Source organism: Lacerta agilis, chromosome 17 (genome assembly GCF_009819535.1).
Source record: "Lacerta agilis isolate rLacAgi1 chromosome 17, rLacAgi1.pri, whole genome shotgun sequence".
In the NCBI taxonomy this organism is placed as follows: Eukaryota; Metazoa; Chordata; class Lepidosauria; order Squamata; family Lacertidae; genus Lacerta; species Lacerta agilis.
In genome coordinates this window covers 10,150,298-10,176,457 of record NC_046328.1, presented here as the reverse complement: position 1 = coordinate 10,176,457, position 26,160 = coordinate 10,150,298, and the positions used below count along the sequence as shown (strand labels likewise).

The 26,160-nt window shown below is 43.4% G+C and overlaps 1 protein-coding gene across 5 annotated transcripts in view; it reads left to right on the top strand.

The window, feature by feature from the left end:
• The window catches only part of LOC117061755, a 45,806-nt gene that overhangs the window by 9,462 nt on the left and 10,184 nt on the right, over nt 1-26,160 (top strand). For 4 of the 5 annotated variants that reach the window (XM_033174711.1, XM_033174707.1, XM_033174709.1 and 1 more), the window contains exon 2: nt 22,728-23,707. In XM_033174711.1, the coding sequence (XP_033030602.1) occupies nt 22,815-23,707 (893 nt within the window). In that variant the 5' untranslated portion in view covers nt 22,728-22,814. Of the gene's footprint in view, nt 1-20,700; nt 20,791-22,727; nt 23,708-26,160 lie in introns of those variants that run through there. The other variant, XM_033174708.1, reaches the window with a different exon arrangement.

Genomic DNA, 26,160 nt, shown 5'->3' with positions numbered 1-26,160 from the left:
TTTGCTACACGAGCTAGGTGGATCCTAATGAAAGATGTATTTGGAGACATCATCAGAGAAACCACTCTCTAAGAACTTACCACATTCATCCCAGGTCATTGTGAAAATAAATTTGGCCAATAGATTGTACTGTATTTGATTGGCCTGTAGCTCAAAGATAGGGTATCTGCTTTATGTGCAGGAAGTCCCAGATCCATGTCTTTGCATCTCCAGGTAGGACCAGGGAAGATTCCTGCCTGGACAACCAACAACAATCCATTGCTTCAGCTTGTGGTTTGTTGAAAGTAAACACACTATAGTTAAGCCACTGGTAGCGTTCAGGCATAATGCTAAACCATAGTTTTGGGTTATGTGCAAACCAGACCACTGTATGCTAGACACATCCTGTTGGCACCACATACTCGGTGTAAACCCTGACAGCAAGGGTCAGAGTTTATTTCAACCCACTCCTTGCAAAAAAAAAAAAAGTCAGGTTAAATTTGTGACTATACACATGCCACATAGTATATGCAAACTCGGCCAGTGCCCCAAGTCTATTAAGGGACACCCTCCACACCCCAGGAGAAACAAGTAAGTCCCACTGAGATCCAGTTACAGGTAGGTAGCCGTGTTGGTCTGCCATAGTCAAAACAAAATTAAAAATTAAAAAAATCCTTCCAGTAGCACCTTAGAGACCAACTAAGTTTGTTCTTGGTATGAGCTTTTGTGTGCATGCACACTTCTTCAGATACCACTTAGTTGGTCTCTAAGGTGCTACTGGAAGGAATTTTTTATTTTTTTATTTTATTTTGGCCACTGAGATCCAGTAAGGCTATCCACTAGCATATGTATGTAGTTGCATCTTTATAAAAGTGAAAATATACTCACATTTTCTTTAAATCTGTGGTTCCCAAACTTTTCTTCCCACAGACCACGTGAAAATTGTTGAGGGTCTTGGTGGACCACTTAATGTTTTTTCTGGGTGGAATTCAACTAAGGTTTACTCAGAGTAGACCCACTGAAATTAATGAGTCCAACTTAGCTGTGTTCATTAATTTCAGTATGTAGTTGCATACTAACCTCCGCCTGTCATAGCAATTGCGATACTCTGTGCAACTGTATTTTATTGCTTGTTTTGTTTCCTGCCTGTTACTTTGCTGTATTTCAAATTGAATTCTGTAGTGTTCAGGTAGTAGTAACACAGCAGAATATTATGTGAGAAGTGGAGGAGGCAATGGATGAACAACTGCAAATCTATATGAATATTTAATGTGATGGATGGGCTGTCTCCTATCTTCAGGACACCCAGTGAGGTTGACAACCAAGCAGGAATTTGAAACCAGACTTCTCTATCTATACGTCTCGTTTTCTATATACCAGGCATGTGCAACAGGTAGATCGTGATCTACCGGTAGATCACTGGACATCTGTGGTAAATCACCAGTAGATCACCGGCTCCCCCCAAAGAAGCTAAAAAACTTTGGCTCCCCTAAAAAAAGCTCAGCATCTTTGCCCTGCACCCCTAAAATGACCTGAACCACCAAAAATAGGGCTTTCCTTCCTAAAAAAAGCCCAGTGTCGCTAAGAAGCTCAACAACTTTTACGTGAACCCCCCAAAACAGGGCTTTCCTTCCTAAAAAAAAGCTCAACAAAAAGGGGGTAGATCACTGCCAGTTTTTAACTCTGTGAGTAGATCACAGTCTCTTGGAAGTTGGCCACCCCTGTACCATGCTGCCTTAATTAGCAGAAGCAGTGTCATAATTGTGGAGCATAACGCTCTCTTTTTTATGATCATGCCTCTAGGTTCATTCTTCTCTCCTCTGTCCCACTGAATTGCTGATTTGAAAACTGGGTCCAATTTATTTTTTGGGAATTCTGTTTTTTATTAAGAAAAAAATAAAACCACAATATGTTGATTCCAGGAGGAGGAAGCACATGTGCATAGTTGAAATTAAATGCTTCCTGCTAGCTCCTAAGTGTGGGGCAGTGTGTTATCTAGAGTGCAGGCTTTTAAGAAGCCTGAATTCAAATCCCCAAAGGAACACCACTTAGGTAGGGCAGGAAATGCAGTCTCCCCTCCACCTCCTTTCTTTCAGACCACATGCAATGATTTCTTAAAGGAGTCTGTATCTATTTCTCCAGCTCTTGTGAATGTAATAGTCACTATAAAGAAGATTGCAGAACTAAATATATTTGCTAGGGAGTAAGTTCAATTGGGGGACATGGATGGCGCTGTGGGTTAAATTACAGATCCTAGGGCTTGCCGATCAGAAGTTCGGCGGTTCAAATCCCCGCGACAGGGTGAGCTCCCGTTGCTCGGTCGCTGTTCCTGCCAACCTAGCAGTTCAAAAGCACGTCAAAGTGCAAGTAGATAAATAGGTACCGCTCTGGTGGGAAGGTACCGGTAAACGGCATTTCCGTTCGCAGCTCTGATTCGCCAGAAGCGGCTTAGTCATGCTGGCCACATCACCCGGAAGCTGTACGCCGGCTCCCTCAACCAATAAAGCGAGATGAGCGCCACAACCCCAGAGTTGTCTGAGACTGGATCTAATGGTCAGGGGTCCCTTTACCTTTAAGTTCAATTGGAGTAAGGGGTGACATGAGAGAGACGTTTCTTTTCTCTTTCTCAAAGCACTAGAACTCATGGACATTGAAAGAAGCTGAATGTTGGAAGGACTTCCTGCAGCACAGTTAAACTACGGCACTTGCTCCCACAGGAGACAGTGATGGCCACCAGCTTAGATGGGTTTGGACAAATTAATGGCGGAGAGGGCTATTGATGGCTACCAGTCAAGATTGCTATGCTCTGCCTCCGCAGTCAAAGGCAGTAGTGCTTCTGAATACCATTTGTTAGGAAACGCAGGAGGGGGAGAGTGCTCTTGTGGGTCCTGCTGGTGGGTTTCCCATGGGCATCTGGTTGGCCACCATGAGAACAGGATGCTGGACTAGATGGTCTGATCCAACAGGCTCCTCTTAAGTTCTCAGACCCTCCAGGTGTTCCTATTTTCCAGGGACATCCTTGTTTTAGAGAAGCCGTCCCAGTTTCTGATTTGATTCTGGAATGTCCCACTTTTCCTTAGGATGTCCCTATTTTCACTGGAGAAATGTTGGAGGGTATGGAGTTATCCGACCCCCCCCCCCCGAGCCATCTGAAGGAAATCCTGTATGGGGAAGGTTAAAAAAAAAAGTTTAATGTTTCATTATGTTTTTTATATATGTTGGAAGCTGCCCAGAGTGGTTGGGGGAACCCAGGAAGATGGGTGGGATATAGTTAGTGAAATTATCATTATGGAATGGGATGTCCCTATATATGAAAACAATGGTCAGGGTTGATGGGAATTGTAGTCCAAAACATAGGGCACGGCACAGGTTCCATATCCCGGCCTAAGACAAAGGATGGGATAAAAATGTAAATAACATGAAGCAGAAGAAGGAGAGAGAATGTTGCAAGCAGTCTAGGGCTGGTTGCGCTTGAAGCAAGAGAGAAAGTCTGCTGTGTATTTTTTTTTTCCATGACGGATCACTCCCGAGCTCAGTGAAGTATTAAAAAATTTCAACTCCGAAACTATGTCCATCAATTAGCAAAGAATGCAGTCTGATTAATAAAGTCTATGACATTTCAGCTATTAAGTCTGTAAAAGCTACTGGCAGTGGAGCCAGAATCACAGCTTGCCGTACCGAGGTCTCCTGCCAGATCAACCGACCAAATAATGCAAGTTGAATCCGTACAGTAAATGATGCAGCCAGAGCAACAAAATAGGTGCCTTGGCATGCAACTGCTGAAGCACTGTTTATAGCCAGGAAACACTACCACAATTAGAAAATCTGGGGGGCGGGCAGGGGAGGAATGGACGCTTCTCTTCCAGTATCTGCTGCTACTCTAGTGAACTGTACCAAGTCATACTGTTTGGGGTTGTATGCAATGTACCACTTACCTGGAAATCACTTAGGGGTATAGTTGTGCTAACAGAACATTGTTGCACAAGGGAAAATACAAGTGCATTACCAAAGTTTATTGTTAAACAGATTACACAATTGTTGTGTTGGGTTCCCTTGTTGCACGGCCTTTAAATGTTGCCACCTGCTGGCGCAACAAATGGACATTGAATACAGCCCTTTGTGCATCTATCCCTGTACTGACTGGCAGTGACTCTCTGGGGCCTCGGAGAGTGGAGGATATTACAGCAGGGCAAATAGGGCATTGCCCCAGCAACGTTTGTCTGCCCGGAGCCATCCGCTGTCACACTTGCCTTCTTGCAACCATTGCAGGAAATAAGAGCAAACTCCTAGGGGCTGAGGGGTCTTCGCACCCCCAATAAAATATCTGAGGGGGCCGGGGGCCCCCAAGTTGATGGACATTGCCATTCAAATGGTGTGCGCGCACTGTCTCTCATGTGATCGATTATGTGGGGCGAGGCTTACCTCCCCACCTCAATATTTTATTCAAGTTGGCACCCCTGGTGCAGGGGGTGGCTCTGCTAATCATTTGCTCTGGCTCCACCTAGTGGTTCATCTTCCTGCCTTTCTGCCCTGCCAGTCCCAATTCCACACTGGCATTAGGTGTTAGAGCTGGAGAGTCCCCAAATACAGCACGACTGGCATACCACATTTTTCAGTAAAGAGGGGAAGGACAAAAAAGACCTAAGACAAGCATTGCCTTCTGCATGCAAAACAAGTATAAAACCCAGGTGTAATTGAAATTCACAATAAAAATGTTATGTATTGAAGTTCTCACCCTAGGCCACTAGGGGTGTGTGTATATAGTTCATTCTGCTGCAGTTTTCACTCAGGTCCGCACATGCAAATGAAGGATTGAAAAGTGACGTTCAGGGATTGGGTAACTACAGAAAGTTGTTACTGTTGCTTTGTAGCTGAGTTCTATATAAGCAGGCTGCTGAGCCCTTCAGCTCTCTTCTGTTCCAGTCTGAGAATAAACAAGAGCTGCTTAGAAATCACTGTGTCGTCTGCTGTGTCCACCCACAACTTAACAAATAACAATCAGTCAGAGTGTTAAAAGGATCCATAATTTTAAAATGCAACAAAACAAGCCAGTTAAGAAGCATAGTAAGGGAAAATGTGTAAAAGGCAATTAAAACAATTAGATCACAAGTTCAAATACAATGAAATGCTTGCCTAAACGGGCACGTCTTCAGGAGCAGGCAGAATGCCAATATTGATGTGTGACCTCTCGTATTTAAGCAGGAAGGGCATTCACCACCAGTTAAGAAGTCCAACTGTTTGTTACCACAAGCCAATAATTGTCAATCTGTGGCAAAACTAACTGGGTTCCATTTGATATGGCCCCAAATAGGTTGATACCTCCTTCTTCTCCCCCCTTGGCTTGTTTTGGCTGCAATCCTGTCAGTGCTCCCCACCTGAGTTCGTTATTGGAAGGAATGATAAGGAGCAAACACCAATGATGTTCACTAAGGTACATTGTCTGGGGAGGAAAAAACACAGTTAGAAAGGGAGTATTTCAAATCTGAGGCTGCAACAGGGAGCTGGGAAATGGAGACACTGGGGGTGCCTCCTTCTAGATAGATAGATTTTTGCATCAACCACTGGGCCTGTATAATTTAAATATGAAATACAAACATAGAATCATAGAACTGTAGTAGTAGTAGTAGTAGTACTGGTAGCAACAACAACAACAATAATACCCACCCTGGCAACTCTGGGCAGCTTCCAGCACTTATGAAAACATAATAAAACATCAAACATTAAAGACTTCCTGATATTGTAGAGTTGGAAGGGACCACAAGGGCCATCATGTATAAACAATTAAGCAAATAAAATTACCAAACTAAATTAAAACGCTAGCTGTTACAAATAAAAACACTACTTCACAGAGAAAGGTACCAAACTCAATTAGAATTCTGCTGGCAATGTAATTGATTATATAGCAGTCTTACAACTGGCATACAGGCATGATGTTGACCATTTGAGGTTGCCTCCAACATAGAAAATGATCATCTCACACTTGCATGTTTAGTGGACAGCAATGCCCATTGAAAATTCCAGTTTCTAGACGTGACTGTTGATAATAATAATAAAAGTGGTCACCTGAAGTTGATCCACGTTTGGCTCCTCTCTGGTTATACCAAATTCCACACTCTGGTTTGAGAATGGAACTGAAGGTCTTTGCTTTTTTAGAATGTGGATTTATGTTTTGGGTTTTCTATCAAGGCTTGTTCATAGGAAGCTGCTTTATACAGAGTCACACCACCACCTAGCTCAGTATCATCTACACTGACCTGCAGCTGCACTCCAGGGTTTATAGAATCATAGAGTTGGAAGAGACCACAAGGGCCATCCAGTCCAACCCCCTGCCAAGCAGGAAACACCATGAAAGCATTCCTGACAGATGGCTGTCAAGCCTCTGCTTAAAGACCTCCAAAGAAGGAGACTCTGTCACACTCCTTGGCAGCAAATTCCACTGTCAAACAGCTCTTACTGTCAGGAAGTTCTTCCTAATGTTTAGGTGGAATCTTCTTTCTTGTATTTTGAATCCATTGCTCCATGTCCGCTTCTCTGGAGGAGCAGAAAGCAACCTTTCTCCCTCCTCTATATGACATCCTTTTATATATTTGAACATGGCTATCATATCACCCCTTAACCTTCTCTTCTCCAGGCTAAACGTACCCAGCTCGTTTCCAGGCCTTTGACCATTTTGGTTGCCCTCCTCTGGACACATTCCATCTTGTCAGTATCCTCCTTGAACTGTTAGGCAGGAAGTTTTGCCAGCTGGAGATGCCGGTGATTGAACCTGGAACCTCTGGCATGCAAAGCAGACTCTCTACCCCTAAGCTACAACCCTTCCCTTGATAAGTGCCTAAGCATAACTTCCCTATGTATAGATGCCTGATGCTGATTTGCCATGACAGCTGCTTTAGGGAACGCCGTGTTTGGGGTATTCATGTCTCTGTTTTGGTGCCTAATGATTTGAGTGCATGAAGCATAGCAATACTCTCTAATGACGAAGGGAAAGGAGAATTTCTAAAATTGCAACCACTGACGTGTCTGTGTATTGTTATAACATGCTAATTGCCTTTTTACCTCAGAAAGGGTAGCGGGGTGTGTGTGTGTGTGTGTGTGTGTGTGTGAGAGAGAGAGAGAGAGAGAGAGAGAGAGAATTCAAAACAGCTAAAACAACTCGGGAGACAAGAGCAGCATCAAAAACTCTGCAGCATTTTCTTTTTAAGTCTGAGAAAATACAAATCGGAAAAGTTTATAGTATGAAGTTGAACACCATTCAGTAAAGCGTGTGTTGGCATGCCTCTAGCCAGCGGTAATAGTCAAAATCCTACTAAATAGATCTGCTAGCAGTAGGTCTTCAGGCAGCTTGAAAAAATATTCGCTGCTTTCCCATGCCCCCCTAAATCTGTTCTGAGGGTCCCCACAAACCCTTGCATAGATTTGGGAAGGGCACAGAGGAAGGACCATTGGACAAGCAGAAATACAGTACTTGCACTAGCAGATCTATTTAGTTGGATACAGCTCAGTGAGTTTCAGAGCTGGGAACCATCACTTAGAACTAGGGATGTGAGAAGGCATACATTTCTATTCCAACTGTGTTTCAACTGTGCAGTGCTGTTCCCCTTCTGCTGTAGTTCAGTTTCTGGCAAAATCCATGTTACACGTCTTGCTGTCTGCACTGGCGGAATTTAATGTAAGTATCATATTTTTTCGTCTATAAGACGCCCGCTATTTTGGGGGACTCCAAATTAAGAAAACGCCCCTCAGCACTACCCGTGTATAAGACGAGCCCCAATTTTAAGCCTAATTTCTTGGTATTTTTTTAAAAAACACCCTAGTCTTATACACGGAAAAATACGGTACATTGTTATTAAGTTATTCCATGCCACCCATTTCAATTTGAAGGAAACACAATGCAAATGGGGGGGGTGTCACATCATAAATTACATATAATTTGCAGGCTGAAAACAACAGCAGCAAAAAAATCATTTGTATTCCTTTCCAGACCTTGGGACAAATTCTGCAGGTGTTGGCAACTTCTCTTTCCATTCTAATTCTCTGATATCCCTACTTAGAGCAGGGTTAATGGGGAATCTGCAATCCTTCAGGTGTTACATAAAAACGTAAGAATAGTCTACTGTCCTGAATCTTGCAACATTCGGCTTCATTAGAAGAGCTCCACGAGTTCTTCTCTATCCACTCTCGCCATGCCATACATAATTTTATAAACTTCTATCATGTTACCCTTAACTCACCTTTTCTCTAAACTAAAAAGTCTCCCAACACTTAGGGTTGCCATACATCCTGGACATTGCCAGGATTCGGCTGTTGGAAATCTCTTTAATGTTCAGGAAAATGTCGGAAGTGTAGATTTTGGTGAATTTCCTTGAAAATAGCTCAAAAATTTGCAAAAAACAACAACCCCGCAACAACTTTTGTGTCTGTATTTTCACTATATGGCAACCCTACCAGCGCTGCAACCTTCCTTTATAGGGCAGTTGTTCCACCCCCTTGATCATTTTGGTGGCCTTTTTCTGAACCTTTTCCAACTCGACAATATCCTTTTTGAGGTGAGGCAACCAGAACTGTACACAGTACGCCAGATGTGGTCACAACATATACTTGAATGATGGCATTACAATATTGGCCATTTTTTTTCAATTCCTTTCCAAAATAATCCCTAGCATGGAATTTGCCTCTCTCTCTTTTTTTTTAACAGTCCCTGCACATTGGGTCAACATCTACTATGACCCCCAAGTCTTGTTCCTGATCTGTCATCTCCAGTTCAGACCCCATGAGCGTGTATGTGAAACTAATGAGTTTTGCTCCAACATGCATCACTCTACACTTGTTTACACTGAATTGCATTTGACATTTTACCACCCTTTCACTTCATTTGGAGGAGGTTCTCTTGGAGCTCTTTGCAACCTCTTTTTGTTTTAACAACCGCGAACAATTCAGTGTCTTCAGCAAGCTTGGCCACCTCACTTCTAACTCTATCTGTGGTTCCCAATTAGCTAAGTACTGTGGACCCCCTGTTTTTCAAAAGCCAAACTATGGACCTCCTACTTTTGAAAATTTTGATATCTCTACCGTAGTTTTTGTTATGTGAATGGTGCCATGGAACCCCTGGGGTCCGCAGACCACCAACTGGGAACCACTGCTCTAGATCATTTATGAACAGGTTAAAAAGCACGAATCCCAGTACTGAACCTTGAAGCCTCCACTTTCTACTTCTCTCCATTTGGAGAACTGCCCATTTATTCCTACTCTTTGCTTCCTGCAATTTAACCAATCCCTGATCCAAACCCCACCAGCCACAACCTGTATAACGAATGGCCATGGAAAACTGGAGTTGTCGTCTAGCAATATTTCTGTTATAAAACCTTGTATATTTCCAAAAGTGTTTTTTTTGTTGTTGCTGCTATCCTACCGTATACAGTAAATAACCCCCCTTTTATTTTTGAAAATCCAGGATAAACCTGGGTATTTTCTCTGTATTGTTACTAGGGTTAGATAAAACCACATCACTACTTTGTTACAATCTCCCTTTATTGCTATACATAAGGTGGTCTTTTCCATAAGCTTTCCCATACTTCCATTGAGGTATTCTTTCCTTTGTTTTCTGCATCAGTTTAATAATAAAATCATTTACTTGCTTGAATTCTGTATCATATTTCAATACACTAAATGGTGTGATTTTGACAATAAACAGTCATTTTGGTAATTAAGTTTTCGTAATCCATTAACCTTCTTAAATTATCATTAATCATGGGATTTTTGATGTTTATGAAAACCTGGATGTGCTTAAAGGGTTTTCCTGGTTTAATCTGCTCTTGATTCTTTGATAATCAGGCTTCCTATCCTGAATAACCAAATCTCTATATCTAAGGAAGTTGTTTTTCCTCCGGATGTTCAAAACAAACACAGTCAGTTCCAATTCTTAGGGCACCAGGCGCTGGTTTCAGAGGAGAGACAGCTGGATTCTTTAACTTTCTTTATATATTTTTATATTTATCCCATATTCTTTACCAGTTAGATGTAAGAAAATTATGATTATGAGGGTAGCAGGGTTAAGTGCTGCCCTTGAGAGAAGATTCTCTATTTGTGTGATGTTCTTGTATTTTTAGATACACGGTTGACCGATATACTTAGGATCTGGCACAGCAGAACAATTTGGGGAAAATAAACTGCTTGCTGGTGAGCACTCTGCAACAACAACTCTGCTGATCTGCCTTTCCTGTGACTGACGAACCAGTGCCATTTTCTCATCCCCATCCCTGCTGGGTCTCCACGCTTTGCAGTGGTGCACAGGCAATGAAGTGAAATTTACAAGCATCCTCCCCCCTGAAGTCCAGATTAAAGCAATAGTCCCAGAATCTCCTCATCTTCCCCCAACCTCCCATTCCCCCTTTACAATTTTCTCCTTTGGATAAGTTAGATTTTGAGGGCAGTAGTCACAGTTTTTAGCAATGAAAGACTGATTTGCATGTTCTCTACTTCATGAGTGTGAGATCCAGGTAGTGACTCAATTGTGTGAACAAGCCACATGACAGTTTAATTTGCATCATTTTCAAATCGCCAATTCAGCTTTTCAATGTAGGTGTTTTTTGTTTTTTTGCAACTACCTGTGTAGGGTGTTGCTTTGGTATAATGCATGGGTAGCCGTTCCCTTTTGTTGTACTGCTATCTCCCAGGTAGAGGATTGAAGATCACGGGCACAGGGATGTATTGGGATATAAGAGTGGAGAAGTAAGCAATTTGGCACTGAGCCCCTCCAGACTCTTGTGTGTGAGAGAGAGATTCTGTAACGTGTCATTGATGCTCTAGTTATCTCTCACTTGGATTACTGCAATGTGCTCTATGTGGGGCTACCTTTGAAGGTGACCCGGAAACTACAACTAATCCAGAATGCGGCAGCTAGACTGGTGACTGGGAGCAGCCGCCGAGACCGCATAACACCGGTCTTGAAAGACCTACATTGGCTTCCAGTACATTTCCGAGCACAACTCAAAGTGTTGGTGCTGACCTTTAAAGCCCTAAACGGCCTCGGTCCAGTATACCTGAAGGAGCGTCTCCACCCCCATCATTCTGCCTAGACACTGAAGTCCAGTGCCGAGGGCCTTCTGGCGGTTCTCTCACTGCGAGAAGCCAAGTTACAGGGAACCAGGCAGAGGGCCTTCTTGGTAGTGGCACCCACCCTGTGGAACACCCTCCCACCAGATGTCAAAGAGAAAACCAACTACCAGACTTTTAGGAGACATCTGAAAGCAGCCCTGTTTAGGGAAGCTTTTAATGTTTAATAGATTATTGTATTTTAACATTCTCTTGGAAGCCGCCCAGAGAGGCTGGGAAAACCCAGCCAGATGGGTGGGGTATAAATGATAAATAATAATAATAATAATAATAATAATAATAATAATAATAATAATGTCATAATAGTGATTTAGTGAAGGTTTTTTCTGGACCATCCACACAATTAAGTGGACAGTTAAGTCCAGTCAAAGGCGACTATGGGGTTGTGGCGCTCATCTTGCTTTCAGGCCAAGGGAGCCGGCCTTTGTCTACAGACAGCTTTCTGGGTCATGTGGCCAGCATGACTAAACAGCTTCTGGCGCAATGGAACACCGTGACGGAAGCCAGAGTGCACGGAAACGCCATTTACCTTCCTGTCGCAGTGGTACCTATTTATCTATTTGCAGTGGTGTGCTTTCAAACTGCTAGGTTGGCAGGAGCTGGGACAGAGCAATGGGAGCTCACCCCATTGCGGGGATTTGAACCAACCGACCTTCTGATTGGCTAGCCCAAGAGGCTCAGTGGTTTAGACCACCGTGCCACCCGCGTTGTATATAACTGCCTTGATATCATTGTGACCACAAATAACCATGAATGCACTTTAAAAAAAAAGGTGTCTGGAAGAGCCCAGCATGGTTTTGCTCAAAGTGTTACCAGATGCTTTTAACAAAAGAACGGGATATTTTCCTTAATAACCTGCAATCTCTGCCCATGCCCACTCTTTGGAATAAGACACCCTTCAGCAAGTGAGAGGCATCAAGAGATTAGCTAGAAGCAGTTGGCAGATTTCGGGGCCAAGATGATTTGAAGATATTACATTGAACCTGGCCCCGATTGTACTGGCTGCCAATTACCGTATTTTTCGCTCCATAAGACACACTTTTTTCCTCCTAAAAATTAAGGGGAAATATATGTGCGTCTTATGGAGTGAATGGTGGTGCCTGGAGCCGAATTGCCCAGGGGCCAAAAGCAGATTGTGCTTTTTATTTTACAAAGAGAAAAGGGGGTGTTGAAAGGACCCCGCTCAGCAGCTGATCAGCAATAGATCGGGAGAGAGATAAGAGTCCCAGCTCCCTTTCAGCCCTGCCCTCCTTTGTTGAATGTGCTGCAGAGGGAGGTTGTTTGTTTCCCCAGCGACATGTGACTAGCTGATTAGATTATCTGTCTGGAAACTGTAGAAATGGCTCCCTTTCCTTCAGAAGCTGCAGAAATGTGAGTTGAACCCCATAAAAATGGGGCTTTTCCTCTTTGCTTTTCCCCCTTTGCAAAAGGACCTTTGCTTTTCTCCCTTTGCAAAAAAGCTGCAAAACTTTTAGCTGATCCTAAAAAAAAACAGGGCTTTTCCCTTTGCAAAAAAGCTGCAAAACTTTTAGCTGATCCTAAAACAAAAACAAAAAACACAAGGCTTTTCCCTTCACAAAAAAGCTTCAAAACTTTTAGCTGATCCTCAAAAAACAGGCCTTTTAGAGGAGGAAAACCAGGAAAAAAAATTCTTGTTTCCTCCTCTAAAAACTAGGTGCGCCCTATGGTCCGGTGCGCCCTATGGAGCGAAAAATACGGTAGTTTCTGGGCCCTAGTCAAAGTGCTGGTTTTGACATATCTACATTTTTGTACACATTTACTTGGCTGGAGAACTGCATTCAGAGGAGTGCATTTCAGCTCTCCTATTGTTTTAGAAAGCACAAATTAGGTAGGTTCACCTTTCAATGCAAAGTTAATCAAATTTCTCTCCACCCGTAGTATTACAGAGATTCTAGTACTGTCTCATCCAAACTAATTTAGTGGCAGTATCCCTGGACTTCTGTAAAGCTCAGGAAAGTGAGAATCACTTAGCATTATAAATGGGACAGGGAGGGGGGAGTGTATGGAACTGCTTCAAGGCTGGTGGCATTCTGGGAGGTCCACAGACTGAAGTAAGTGGTGGGAGAGAGACTTGTCTGCATGCTGTTCTTCCACATATGAATTGCTTTCAACCACATATGGCTTTCTGCAGCACAGACATCCAACATGTGGAACATCCGACGAGTTTGCATAAAAGAAAATTTGCTTTGTAGTGTTGGAAAACAAAATTCCAAGCTGTTTTCATGTATGGGTTTAAAACAAACAACTTTTTTTTTCCCAAAAGGACTGAGAAGAAGCCAATTCAGCTCTGCAAAATTAGCCAACTCCACTCATTCTGTCCAGGCTAGTAAGGCTGGAAAGAAACTTTCTCCTATAGAGCTCAACCCCACCTCATAGGATTATTTTTTGAGTATGGAATTTAACTTCCCAGAGGCCAAAGTTTGGATGTGAATTCATTCTGGAATTTCTTACTTAGTTTAGGAAAAGGAGCTGTCAACAACCCACTTTACCCCATCCCCCAAATCAGGCATAGGCAAACGCCCTCCAGATGTTTTGGGACTACAACTCCCATCATCCCTAGCTAACAGGAACAGTGGTCAGGGATGATGGGAGTTATAGTCCCAAAACATCTGGAAGGCCGAGTTTGCCTATGCCTGCCCCAAATCCTCTTTCTCACTTCACTCAAGAAGTGAACCAGTGTGGTGTAGTGGTTAAGAGCGGTAGACTCGTAATCTGGTGAACCGGGTTCGCATCCCCGCTCCTCCACATGCAGCTGCTGGGTGACTTTGGGCTAGTCACACTTCTCTGAAGTCTCTCAGCCCCACTCACCTCACAGAGCATTTGTTGTGGGGGAGGAAGGGAAAGGAGAATGTTAGCCGCTTTGAGACTCCTTTGGGTAATGATAAAAGCGGGATATCAAATCCAAACTCTTCTTCTACTACTACTCAAAACATTCCATCAAATGGCTTTATTTTTGTCCTAGAATGCTTGACCCCTTTTGCTCATCCTCTGCAAATATCCATTCCCATGTACCATTGAAACATCAACAAAGTGGGGATAATATTTCTGGAATGGGATAAACCAATGTCAGTAATATATGCTCTGAAAACCTCCCGGTTGGATAACCTCAAATGTGCTGTACGTGCGTCCGAGATTCCGGCCTAGATTGACCCAGCAGCCTCTTCTTATGTTATTAAGGCCTTTCCACCAAAAGTTAGGGTGTGAGCAGGATGATCTTGGTGGAGATACTAGGATGCGTTCATATAATGAACAGTTCAAAGTGATTATCTCACTCCCACGCCATTATCTCAAGCAAGGTAAATCCAGCAGGGTCAAGGGCTTTTCTGCAGTCGCTGTATAATTATGGGTATTTACTTTCATAATTTTAATTATTTAATGCAGAGTTGGCAAATGCCACTCGTGTCCGATAGTCGTTGTTGTTGTTGTTTAGTCGTCTTAGTCGTGTTCAACTCTCCGTGACCCCATGAACCAGAGCATGCCTTAGAAACTCTCACTTTCTTTTCAAAGCTTCTCCTTTTTTATGTCCATGTTGTTTTATTGGCCAGTTCCTTCTCCAGGTGGACCACATTTAGTCTAAACTCTCGGCTATGACCCATCCATCTTGGGTGGCCCTGCACAGCATAGCTCATAGCTTCTTGGAGTTATTCAAGCCCCTTCGCCACAACAAGGCAATGATCCATGAAGGCAGGTTGTCATTATTGTCCCTTAATATTGGACACACTACCCTTTAGTTTTCAGAGCAGGCTTGGCAAGGTAGATCAACAACCGTGGTGGAGCTTCATGCTCCGGCACTGGGGGTGGAGAGCACGTGTGGGCGTGGCTGGCGCACATCCCAGAGGGTGTGGTGTGCTGCCCGCAGGGGCATGGCACGTGTCCTGGGGATGTGGTGCACCGCCTGCGGGGGCGTGGCGCCCAGCACGCAGGGGGTAGCTGCGATGGCACCCCACCGGGATCGTGGTGCCGGGGCGGTGCACTCTCCCCGCCCCCCTCTTCCTCCACCAGTGATCAACAATGCTCTGTGTTTTAATTAAATCTCAAAGCCCCTTACTAAGACTTTTACTTTCCTCTCAGTGGATCAGATAGGGTTATCCTGCTGAGCTAACCCCAGTCCCTCTCTGAAAAAGGTCCCTATCTAAGTGACAGGTAATCCCAATCTAACCATTTAACTATAAAGTTCTGAATTTTTTAATTGTCAGTCCCTCCTGATTGGCTGATTTTTTTTTAAAAAAAAACACACAAACGGGACATAAATGACACCATGCATGTCTGTTTTTCCAATCTTAAACCATTTCTCTGCCTTTCTGCAGCAATTTTGCTTTTCAAAAAATCCTCATGAAAATTCTTCAGTATCTTAGTACACATTTCTCTTAATAAATGTGTTTTATATGCTGTTATGGCAAATGTATTTTTTTTTTTTTTTTGGCAAGCAACTTCTCCCAATGTAATGTCTTTTTGTGTGTTATTTCCACAAATATTTTCATTTTTATGCGCAATTCCCCCAAGTATCAGCTGCAGTTCTGCTTGCAGCTTAGAGAGGAAAAGCAATGGCTGGAGAGTACTTGGAATCACCTGCTTGCCTACAAGCTGTCCATGGCATCAACAAACAAATTTCCATAGTGGAAAATCACAACTCCTTAAGTCAACAGGGAGAGAAGGAATGCATTTTTTTAGCCCAAAACAAATTACTCATCCTGTTAGGTAACAGCAGTTTTACCATATGTAAATGATTATGGGAGTTAGCAATTAAACATCAGTTCCAAGCAAAAGTATAACATTTCAACATGAGCTAGCATTAAAGGATGTGGTTTCCTTAGGACCTATCCGATTTTGGGCTGCATATACATCATATATTTAAAGTACATGACTCCCCCCCCCCCCAAGAATCCTGGGAACTGTAGTTAGTTAAGGAATCCCGTGTAGTTTTGCCATTGCCCAATGATTATTGGCTTGTGGTAATATAGAAGTTGGCATTTTCACTGGTGGCCCCCAGTTTTGGTAATGCCCCATCAATGATGGCATTCCATTGGCTCCTGAGGACACACCTCTTTAAGCAAGCATTTCCCTGAACTGAACATCAGGTTTTCTTGTTTTGACTGTTTGCTTCATAGCTTAACTAAGGATGTTTTAACACCCCAGTGGATTGATATCGTGTATTTTAATTATATATTGATTTTTACAGTTGTAAACTGTTTAGAAGCCATTTTGGTATATAGGTGGTATATTGATATATCAATTAATTAATGATAATTGAAGTTGCTGGGAGTTGTAGCTCTGTGAGGGGTAGAATGCAGATGCTTTGGGACGCTTTAAGTGCATGGTGTGTACACAGCCTTGATTTATGACAAAACAACTTGGAATTGAATCAAATGGCTGGAACCCTCAACCAAAGCACTCCATACTGCAGCACTGTGTTGCAGATCCTACAAGTAGTCAGCAGAATATTGTAATAATAATTTTTATATATATAATTTTTATTACTTGTACCCCAACCATCTAACTGGGCTGCCCCAGCCACTCTGTGCAACTCTCTCAGACTGTATTACAGTATTCAGGGGTAGGCAACCTAAAGCCCAGGGGCTGGATGCGGCCCAATCACCTTCTCAATCCGGCCCTTGGACGGTCTGGGAATCAGCATGTTTTTACATGAGTAGAATGTGTCCTTTTATTTAAAATGCATCTCTGGGTTATTTGTGGGGCATAGGAATTCGTTCATTCCCCCCCCCCAAAAAAAATATAGTCAGCCCCCCCCCACAAGGTCTGAGGGAAAGTGGACCGGCCCACAGCTACAAAAGGTCGCTGACCCCTGGTATTATTTCTGCATGCAGATGGGGGGGAGCACCTGCACATAAAATACATTAGCACATCAGGGAAGAAACTTGCAGTTTGGCATAGCCCACTGATTTATGAAGCTACCTCCCTTCGTGAAAAGAGCTACCTCACCCCACATTCCGAAGTGGTTCGGTCCTAGGCTGCTTCTACAACGAGGCTCTGGTGATTCGCGTACCCCAGTTTAAATTGGGGATAATGTTCTTCAGGGTTTAAAGGAAAAGCAACCGCAAGGGGGATGTAAGAGGATAAGGCTAGGACCAGCTGCCTCATTAAGATAACCACAGCTGTGGACTATCAGAAATAAGGAGCCTTCAGCAGATAGCACAATTATGCCATGAAGTCACCATCCACCACATGGTCTCTTCTTTGGCCAGAATTGTAGCTTGCAGGAATGAGGGTTGAAGCAAAAAAATAAATAAATGACCAAATAAATATGGGCACTCAAGCAAAGACAAGGAGAACCAAGAAGGCACCAGATATTGCACAGACTAAAATATGCACACGCACACGTCACAAGACAGTTCTTGGTTCTTTCTTGATAGGAGCACCTTTTCCAGCTTGCAAGCAAACAATCTCATGCTTTTAATGACTCGCAGACCAAAGCACCATTTCTCTGTAATTATCCGCAGAGCCCTATGGCACCCCATGCTATAATCCAGTGTTTTTCAACCTTTTTCGGGCAAAGGCACACTTGTTTCATGAAAAAAATCACGAGGCACACCACCATTAGAAAATGTTAAAAAAATTAACTCTGTGCCTATATTGACTATATATAAAGTAATTCTCTTGAATTTTTCAATTTTTCCCACGGCACACCAGGCAACATCTCGCGGCACACTAGTGTGCCGCGGAACAGTGGTTGAAAAACACTGCTATAATCAGCAAATGCAAAGGATGACAACTACACATCAGTAATTTGGTATATATTATTATGATACGCATTTACTTGCCAGTATAATGAGAGCCAAACAAAGGTCAGGACAACATTCTAGGTTACGGGATGTATCCAGCCAAGTCCAACTCGGAATAGACCCATTTAAATTAATAGACCTAAGCTAGTCAGGTCCAGCTAGTCAGGACAACAGAAGATGAGATGGTTGGACAGTGTTCTCGAAGCTACTAACATGAGTTTGGCCAAACTACGAGAGGCAGTGAAGGATAGGCGTGCCTGGCGTGCTCTGGTCCATGGGGTCACGAAGAGTCGGACACGACTGAACGACTGAACGACTGAACAACAACAAAGTCAGGTCCATTAATTTCGACGGGTCTCCTATTGGATTGAATGCAACCCTATACTGAGATTTTTCATAACAAAGAGGCTACAGCTGCTCAGTAGATGATCTGTACATTTTAAGCCTTTAAATGGACATTTGCTGGTTGCCGCCAGGTTGGTGATTGCTAGATACTGGAATGATTTGGAGGAGTGTCTGTCATACCTTGGTAGTAAAAGTCCTGGCAGATTGCTCTAAGTGAATAATTCAAATATAAGTTAAAAATGGCAGTAGTGGAGGGGGGTACCGGTAGTCTACAGACAAGTTTGTAGTGGAACAGTATCTCTTTATTACATACAGTCATACCTCGGGTTACAGCTGCTTCAAGTTGCACACTGAGCCGAACACGGAAGTAACAGAATGGGTTACTTACGGGTTTCGGCGCTTGCGCATGTGCAGATACAGTGGCGCAGGTTGTGAATGCTGTGGGTTGCGAACGCGCCTCCTGCACAGATTGCGTTCGCAACCTGAGCGTCCACTGTATATGAACAACAAGGGACTCCCTGTACCATACAGAATATTTTGATCCATTTAATTCTGGACACTAGGACATTATTTTAGAGATTCTAGGACATTTTCTTTTTATCCTAACACATGTCAGTCATGTAGAACATGACCGTTCTTATTCTTGGAAGAAGGGGTGTCTTTCAAGATTTTGTTGTTTCTGTTATTGTATCATGGCAATCCTTTTTGCGTGGTTTGGAGAAAATCAATAAAAACATAATTAAAAACAACACAGATGGTTAAATGAAGTGGGTGTTTGATCCAAAGATACACTAGGATTGAATTTTTAAATGCCCAATATATTTATTGGGTCCTTTTCAGACAATAACCCCCACAACACACACAGCAGTAATGTTGGGCTAGCCCCCAATCAGCATTATCTTGTCCTTATGTAGTGATTGTCTAAAAACGGATTTGAGGACTTACGTAAAACATCTGACTGGACCCCCTGGAAGCAGGCTGTTGGTCTGATCCTGTATGGCTCTTCTAATGTTCTCCTCCTCTTGTCATGGCTTATTGCTTCCCCCACACCCCACAGCATGCAATTCACCATTTGCAGTCAACAAGCCATAAGCATGTACAAGCCATAAGCATGTACAGGTCAGTCATCTTGTGCTGTGGACACCCAGCTGATTTCCTGGGTCTGCTTCCACTATCGTGATCAGGCAGCCTCAACCTCTCCATGTATGTTTTCAGAATGGAAGCCAAGAAATGTGACGCTGGCCTCAGCCCGAAGCTCCTCCCTCAAAATCCCACTGCGGTCCCTGTACTATTCGCATCTGTGTCCTGACTTACGCAATTCTGGGTGCTTTCAGATGATCACTTTATTGAGCCTCCATCCTGATTTGTTTGTAGGGAGATTAGATGATGTTGCTTATTGAATGAGGACGATTTGTTTACAGGGAAGTTTGATGATCATGTGTCACTGAGCAAGTGGGAAAGGGTCATAGCTCATTGGCACAGCATCTGCCTTGCATGCAAAAGGTCCCGGAAGCAGGTAAATATCTGGCATCATCAGGTGAGGCTGGGAGGGGGGGGAAACTGCAAAACCTGTGCCAGTCAGTGCAAACAGTACTGAGCAGGATGGACCAATGGTCTTACTCAGTATAAGTATGCTGCTGTGTGTTATATCACACTTGCCACTGCATTTCCCCATCACAAGACGTGCATGTTCTTTTGGGGAAGTACGTTTGTTGTGCAAGACCTCACAATCAGTGATAATTTTGCAACCTCAATTTGCCTATATGTGATGGAATCCTCTCTGAAAATAGTGACAGTCTAGATGTGCCAACAGCTGCCATAATAAACTGTTCACATTCAGTAGGACAGGCTCCTTTCTCATATTTAATAACACTTTACAATTCAGTATTACCAGTTGACCCCTCCTTCTGTCTGTCTTCCAGAAACTCCCCTTTCAGGCTTTAAATTTCTTTCTTTCTTTTTTTTTAAACCAGTCTTTTGATCTTCCTTGCATTTCCTCCTCCTTTGTCTTGTCGATGGAATACATTCATGAGTCTGCTCAGCCTTTCTGGCTATAATGAATAAATCATTGACTGCTGAGGTGACCTTTTCAGATATACTTTTTGTGAACAGAGCAGATTGTTGGGTTTGGCTGGTTTCCTCCCCACTTCCTTTCGTTCCATCACCCCTTGCAGCCTTTCATATCAGCAGTTAAAAGTATTCCTTCTCAAAATAAAGCCAAACAGCCTTCCTTCCAGATATGGGTGGGGAGCCTCCATCCCACAGGCCAAATTTGGCCCGACATAAATCCCAGTTTGGCCCATTTCTTCAAATCATACCCACCTGCCCTACAGCTGGCATCACACAGGATATCAGGTGCACGGTTGTTAGAGATGCAAGTGGTTCAACTGCATGACTGAGTATCCCATAAGGAACTTGATAATACAGCTGATCGCTGCTGGAAGCAGGCTTGAAGTCACCACCTATCAGCTGATAGGTGGTGATTTCAATTCCGCTGGTCTGTGGTGGTTAAAGGACCACACAGGGTCAATGCAAGCCCTATGTGGAGCTTTGAAGTCCCTATGATCATCACTGGATGTTATTATGGTGGCAGGTAAGCCTATTCTGTCCTCCCCAACCCCAGGGTAGGAGAGATGTGTATCTGGCCCACTGACCAGATCAGGTACCCGACCCTGTCTTAGAATATAGGAATGTGAGAAAAAAAATTAAACCTACATCTCTCATTTTACAAGTTTTGCACTGGAGAAAAGTGGAGTGGAAGGAAGAGAGACTTTAGAAACTAATTTATGGTGTATTTCAAAGCCTTTAATTTCAGTGTGCGCCAAAGAGGGCCTGTTAGAGAGAAGGAATCTAGAATATTTTGACATCTGTGCCTATACACAGACTCTGTAAGATTTGTCTGTTGTCCTGCCAAGATCCCTTTTGTGTTTAAGCAGACTAAAAATGACTTAATCCTTTTCAGTTTTGTTTTTAAAATAAACCCCCTTTCCTCCCCAATTAATGCCAGGGAATGAAAGGTGCCTGCATAAGAGTGACTGCCTTATTAATTTATAACTTTCCTCTTTTCAAGGCAGCAGGGAGGCGGCAGGATTTATATCCCTCAAGTTAATGCAGGGATTGCATTGATGTTTTCTGAATTGATTTATTTCCCCTAGATCCATGTATCACCGTGGACCTGAAGGTCAACGCGTCCTACTTCCTTCAGAATTAAGGCACGCTCCTCCACACGAAAACATTCCCAACAAACATACCAAGCAAATTATGGACATGGCAACCGCCTCCAATGTGAGCGAGGCAACAAATAACATATCTAGGCCATTCACAATACAGTTGAATCCAACACAAGGCAAAAGGTGGTGTGTTGATCCATAGGGGGAAATCCCATAATCCTGTCAGTTTGCATTTCTTAGTGCAGAAAGTATTGATCTGATGTGTGGAGATCTTTCCTGTTGTACTTAATTCAAGAGGGTTCTGGAAGCTTCTGGAAGTTTCTCTGTGTGAAAGAAACAAGCAGAAGGGACATGATGTTTGGGTTGTTCCTTCAGAGAAGCTGAGTACAGCTGGTTTAAACTGGATCTGTTACCTCTTTCTGTCAAGGTTATGCAGGCTATAATAACAAGGCCAGAAGAAGCCTCAGTTTCACTCTTTCTATTGCTCTTCCTTCTGGTGTGGTGTTCTGTACATAATATGCTTAGTGTTAAGGTTTAGTCTTATTATAAGTTATTGTAAGTTTAAGTTAAGTCTGCTGCAACTGGATTTCTTATCCTGAATGTATTGGATTTGTGACCATTATGCTCATTTACCTTCAGTAGCAGTAAAGCTCTGCTGGATGAAATGCAATTGCCTCTGGTCTATTTTTTGGGAATCCTGCAACCTGTTTAAGTTTTTACTCAGCTAACTATACAGTCATACCTCAGAAGTCAAACGGAATCTGTTCCAGAAGTCTGTTTGACTTCCGAAACGTTTGAAAACCAGAGGACGGCTTCTGATTGGCTGCAGGAAGCTCCTGCAGCCAGTCGGAAGCTGTGGTAGCCCCATCGGACATTCGGCTTCCGAAAATCGTTCGAAAACTGGAACACTCACTTCCGGGTTTCGATCGTTTGGGAGCCAAGGCGTTCGAGATCCAAGGTACAACTGTACATTGGAATCTGCTCTGAATCAATATTGAGTAGAATTTAAATGACAAATCCACCACTGGGCATAAATTTATCAGGAGCAGCCATTTCACAAACAAGCCTTACTCTGCCTAATGGTGCCAGTTAAAGCCCATCTTAGTTCAGTGCCCTGTTCTCTCAGTGGCCAACCTCATGTTTATGGGATACCTGTGTGCAGGGCCTGAGTGCAGCAGCACTCTCACACTTGCAGTTCCCTGCAACTGGCAATCAGCGGCATATTCCTTACAAATATTGCACAGGCAGGCAGCTAGATAAAGTTTGCAAAGGGGTGGGAACAAATGCCAGTGACAGAGCGTTGATACTTTTTTTATTCAAAGTAACTAAGAAGTAATCTCCCCCCCCTTTTTAATTTCAGGTATACTATTCTTGTGGCGCACAGTTCAACTTGTTGGAAAGAGGTCTTATTTTATCACCTGGTTTCCCAAACAATTACTCATCGGGCATGCACTGTATTTGGCAGTTCTTTATCCCTGCTGGAACATACTTAATGTTGGAAATTTTTGACTTTGATGTGTTTGAAAGCATCAGCGAAAACCCACATGTCTGGGGTGGTTTCCTTTCCCTCCCAAAAAACACAAACGATGAGCTTCCCCACACTGAGGAAAATGCAGACTTCCCCACCACCTTTCCTACTAAGGGTATAATTTTCGAAGAGTCTCACTCGAAGGATTTTTATAATCTTCATGATGATAGATTTCCAGAGGCCACCTCTCAGAAACAGGAGTCCAAGCAATTCCGGCAAACGCAAGAACCCAAAGAGTTATCAGTTACTCAGCCTAGTGAGCTGCCGTTAATGGGAGCTACCAATGCCACTTTGCCAGGACAAATTTTTGGTGGAGTACAAGGGGATCAAAACCCGAAGGACAAAATACTGTTTGCTCACCTTGCTGCCAGGGGAGGAAGCGAAGATTCAGAAGGCCCTAAACAACATTTAGGAAATGTGACTTTTGGAGAGGACATGGCCATTTCAACGGTGGCCTTGCCAACAGATGCTTCCTCCACACCACCGTCCTCAATTGATGTTTGTCCCCATGATGTCTTGTACGTCTCTGACCTCACTGCCTTCTCTTCTCGCTTCTGCGGAACAAATTCACCCCTGAACAAGAACATGACTTTTGGGTCTTCTCTGAAGATGGTAGAAGTCATTGTGGAGCTGATCACGACCACGGATCGCGGGCGAGGCTTTGCGATGCTCTTTGAGTACAAGAACGATACAGAACTGGTTGCTGTGAGTGACTCAGACGAGGGGATAGAAAATATTATGATGCTGATGATAATAGCAGGGATAGTCTTCTTTGCACTTGTTCTTTTTTCCTCGCTCTGTATAGCTTGCAGGTAGGTGCTGCCCTTGTTGAATCATTTTTGAACCCTTAACTAGGGATGGGGAAGAAGTTCAATTCAGTTCACATTTCAAGACCGACCTGCTGCACTTTCACTTTCTGAAATAATATCTGAACCAAAGCACGGCCATCCTAAATTTGCATTGGTCTGAATCTTGTGATGCAGTTCTCCAGCTAGGTAATAATGTATACCAAAAATTGCATATACAGTGGTACCTCCGGTTACCATCTTAATTCGTTCCAGAGGTCCGTTCTTAACCTGAAACCGTTCTTAACCTGAGGCGTGCTTTCGCTAATGGGGCCTCCCGCTGCCGCCGGGCCGCCAGCGCGCGACTTCCGCTCGCATTACGGGGCAAAGTTCGCTACCAGGAGCATCTACTTCCAGGTTAGCGGAGCTCGTTACCCGAAGCGTTCGTAAGGAGGATGGTACGTAACCCGAGGTTCCACTGTATATTAGGGGACAGTGTGCGTAAAAATGCATATATTAGTGGTAATAACATACAAAGTGCATTATATTTGGAGAAATTGCTTGCAAACATGTGTATATTACTCAGCCTCCGTACAAAATGGTGGTTATTAGGATACATTTGCACCAACAAGCTGACAAATGTTTATTAAGATGCTTTAAAAATGCAAATTGCTGCAGAAATGTGGAGAACTGAATTTAAGATTGGAAAAATGAGAAACAGAGAACTGGAATAGAGAGATTCGTCGATCCCTACCTACCCTTAACTATCATTTAAGAATTATCGCTCTCAGCTGTAGCCTGCCTTCCAATGAGGGATGCCAGCCAATAAGAATATTACTAAGCTACGTTTGATTACTTCATTAAATAAATTAAAAACATTTTAATTTATTTAAAATGTACCCCGACTATTGGGGCAGCAGAGTTCTTCTTAATTAAAAAACAAGTGCTTATATTAAACAAAAGCCACCTGCACGTCCTATCTTTGAAGGTACATTGAAGAGAGAATACCTCTTCAGAGATGATGCATAGTGAACTATGCCTATTGTCTAAAAACAAAAAGTACCGGTATACTCTCCCCACCCCTTGTAGACCATTTTTTTCCTTGTAGGCAAATTTGTGCAGATTTTATTGATTTAATAAATTGACTGAAATTCATACGATTAATTTAGTCTTTCCTTCATTGAGGGACAGCTCCAAATGTCATCTTTGTGTCTGGTTGCACAGCATGCAAAGACGGTATAATTTACAACGAAGTGATTTTTGCCGTATATCAGTCATGGATGGCATAGAGCATTCATTTTTCTTTCCTACATTTTTATTCTACCTTTTATCTAAGGAGCTCAAGGTGGCATACATGCTACAGTACTCTCCCTCGCCATTTTATGCTCACATAAACCCTCTGAGATAGTTACAGGTAGGTAGCCGTGTTGGTCTGCCATAGTCAAAACAAAATAAAATAAAAAATTCCTTCCAGTAGCACCTTAGAGACCAACTAAGTTTGTTCTTGGTATGAGCTTTCGTGTGCAGGCTGAGAGCGAGTGACTGGCTGAAGGTCTTCCAGCGAGCTTCATGGTCTTGTGGGGATTCAAACCCTGGCTTCCCAGGTCCTAGTCCAACACTGTCACCACGATGCCACGCTGGCTATCTTAATCTGGATCCAGCCTTACGTCTTTTGCACCAGGCTCCAGTTGGTGAATCTCTTCTAATATAAGTACAAGGCTGGTAGAGTGAATTAGCCACTTCAGGAGGCAAGTGCCAAGGGATGGAGAAGCAGACAGAACCATGGGAGCCATGTGGCTTGCTCAGAGCAACCCCTAAACTAGCATGTTGCACTAAGGTGCGGTAGAGGACCCTGTCGCATGACGGGTTGGAAAAAAAAAGAGTTGGCTACAATTTGGGTCATCTTTTATACAGTCGTACCTTGGATCTCAAATGCCTTGGCTCCTGAACAAATCGGCGCCCAAATGATCAAAACCTGGAAGTGAGTGTTCCGGTTTTCAAACGATTTTCGGAATCTGAACATCGGACATGGCTTCCGATTGGCTGCAGGAGGCTCCTGCAGCCAATCGGAAGCTGTGCCTTGGTTTTCGAACGGTTCCGGGAGTCGAACGGACTCCCGGAATGCATTCTGTTCAAGAACCAAGGTACGACTGGATATGAATTTAATTCGTTCTGGGGGTGTGTGTGCACCCCAAAAAAATCGTAAGAAGAGGCACCGCTTCTGCGCACACGCACGGCACAATAGAGCACTTCTGCGTATGCGCGAGGTGCGCAGAATGCTTCTGCGTATGTGCGCGAGGCAAAACCTGGAAGTACTGTATACACTTCTGAGTTTGCCGCATTCGCAAACCCGAGGTTCCACTGTATATGGAATTGGGAAGGTGCCATATTTTTTTTTTTGCCTCGGGCAGCCAGACGTCTTGGGCTGGACCTGGAAAAAAAACAAACCCCAAAGTAAACACTCGGCAAGCCCCAAACCA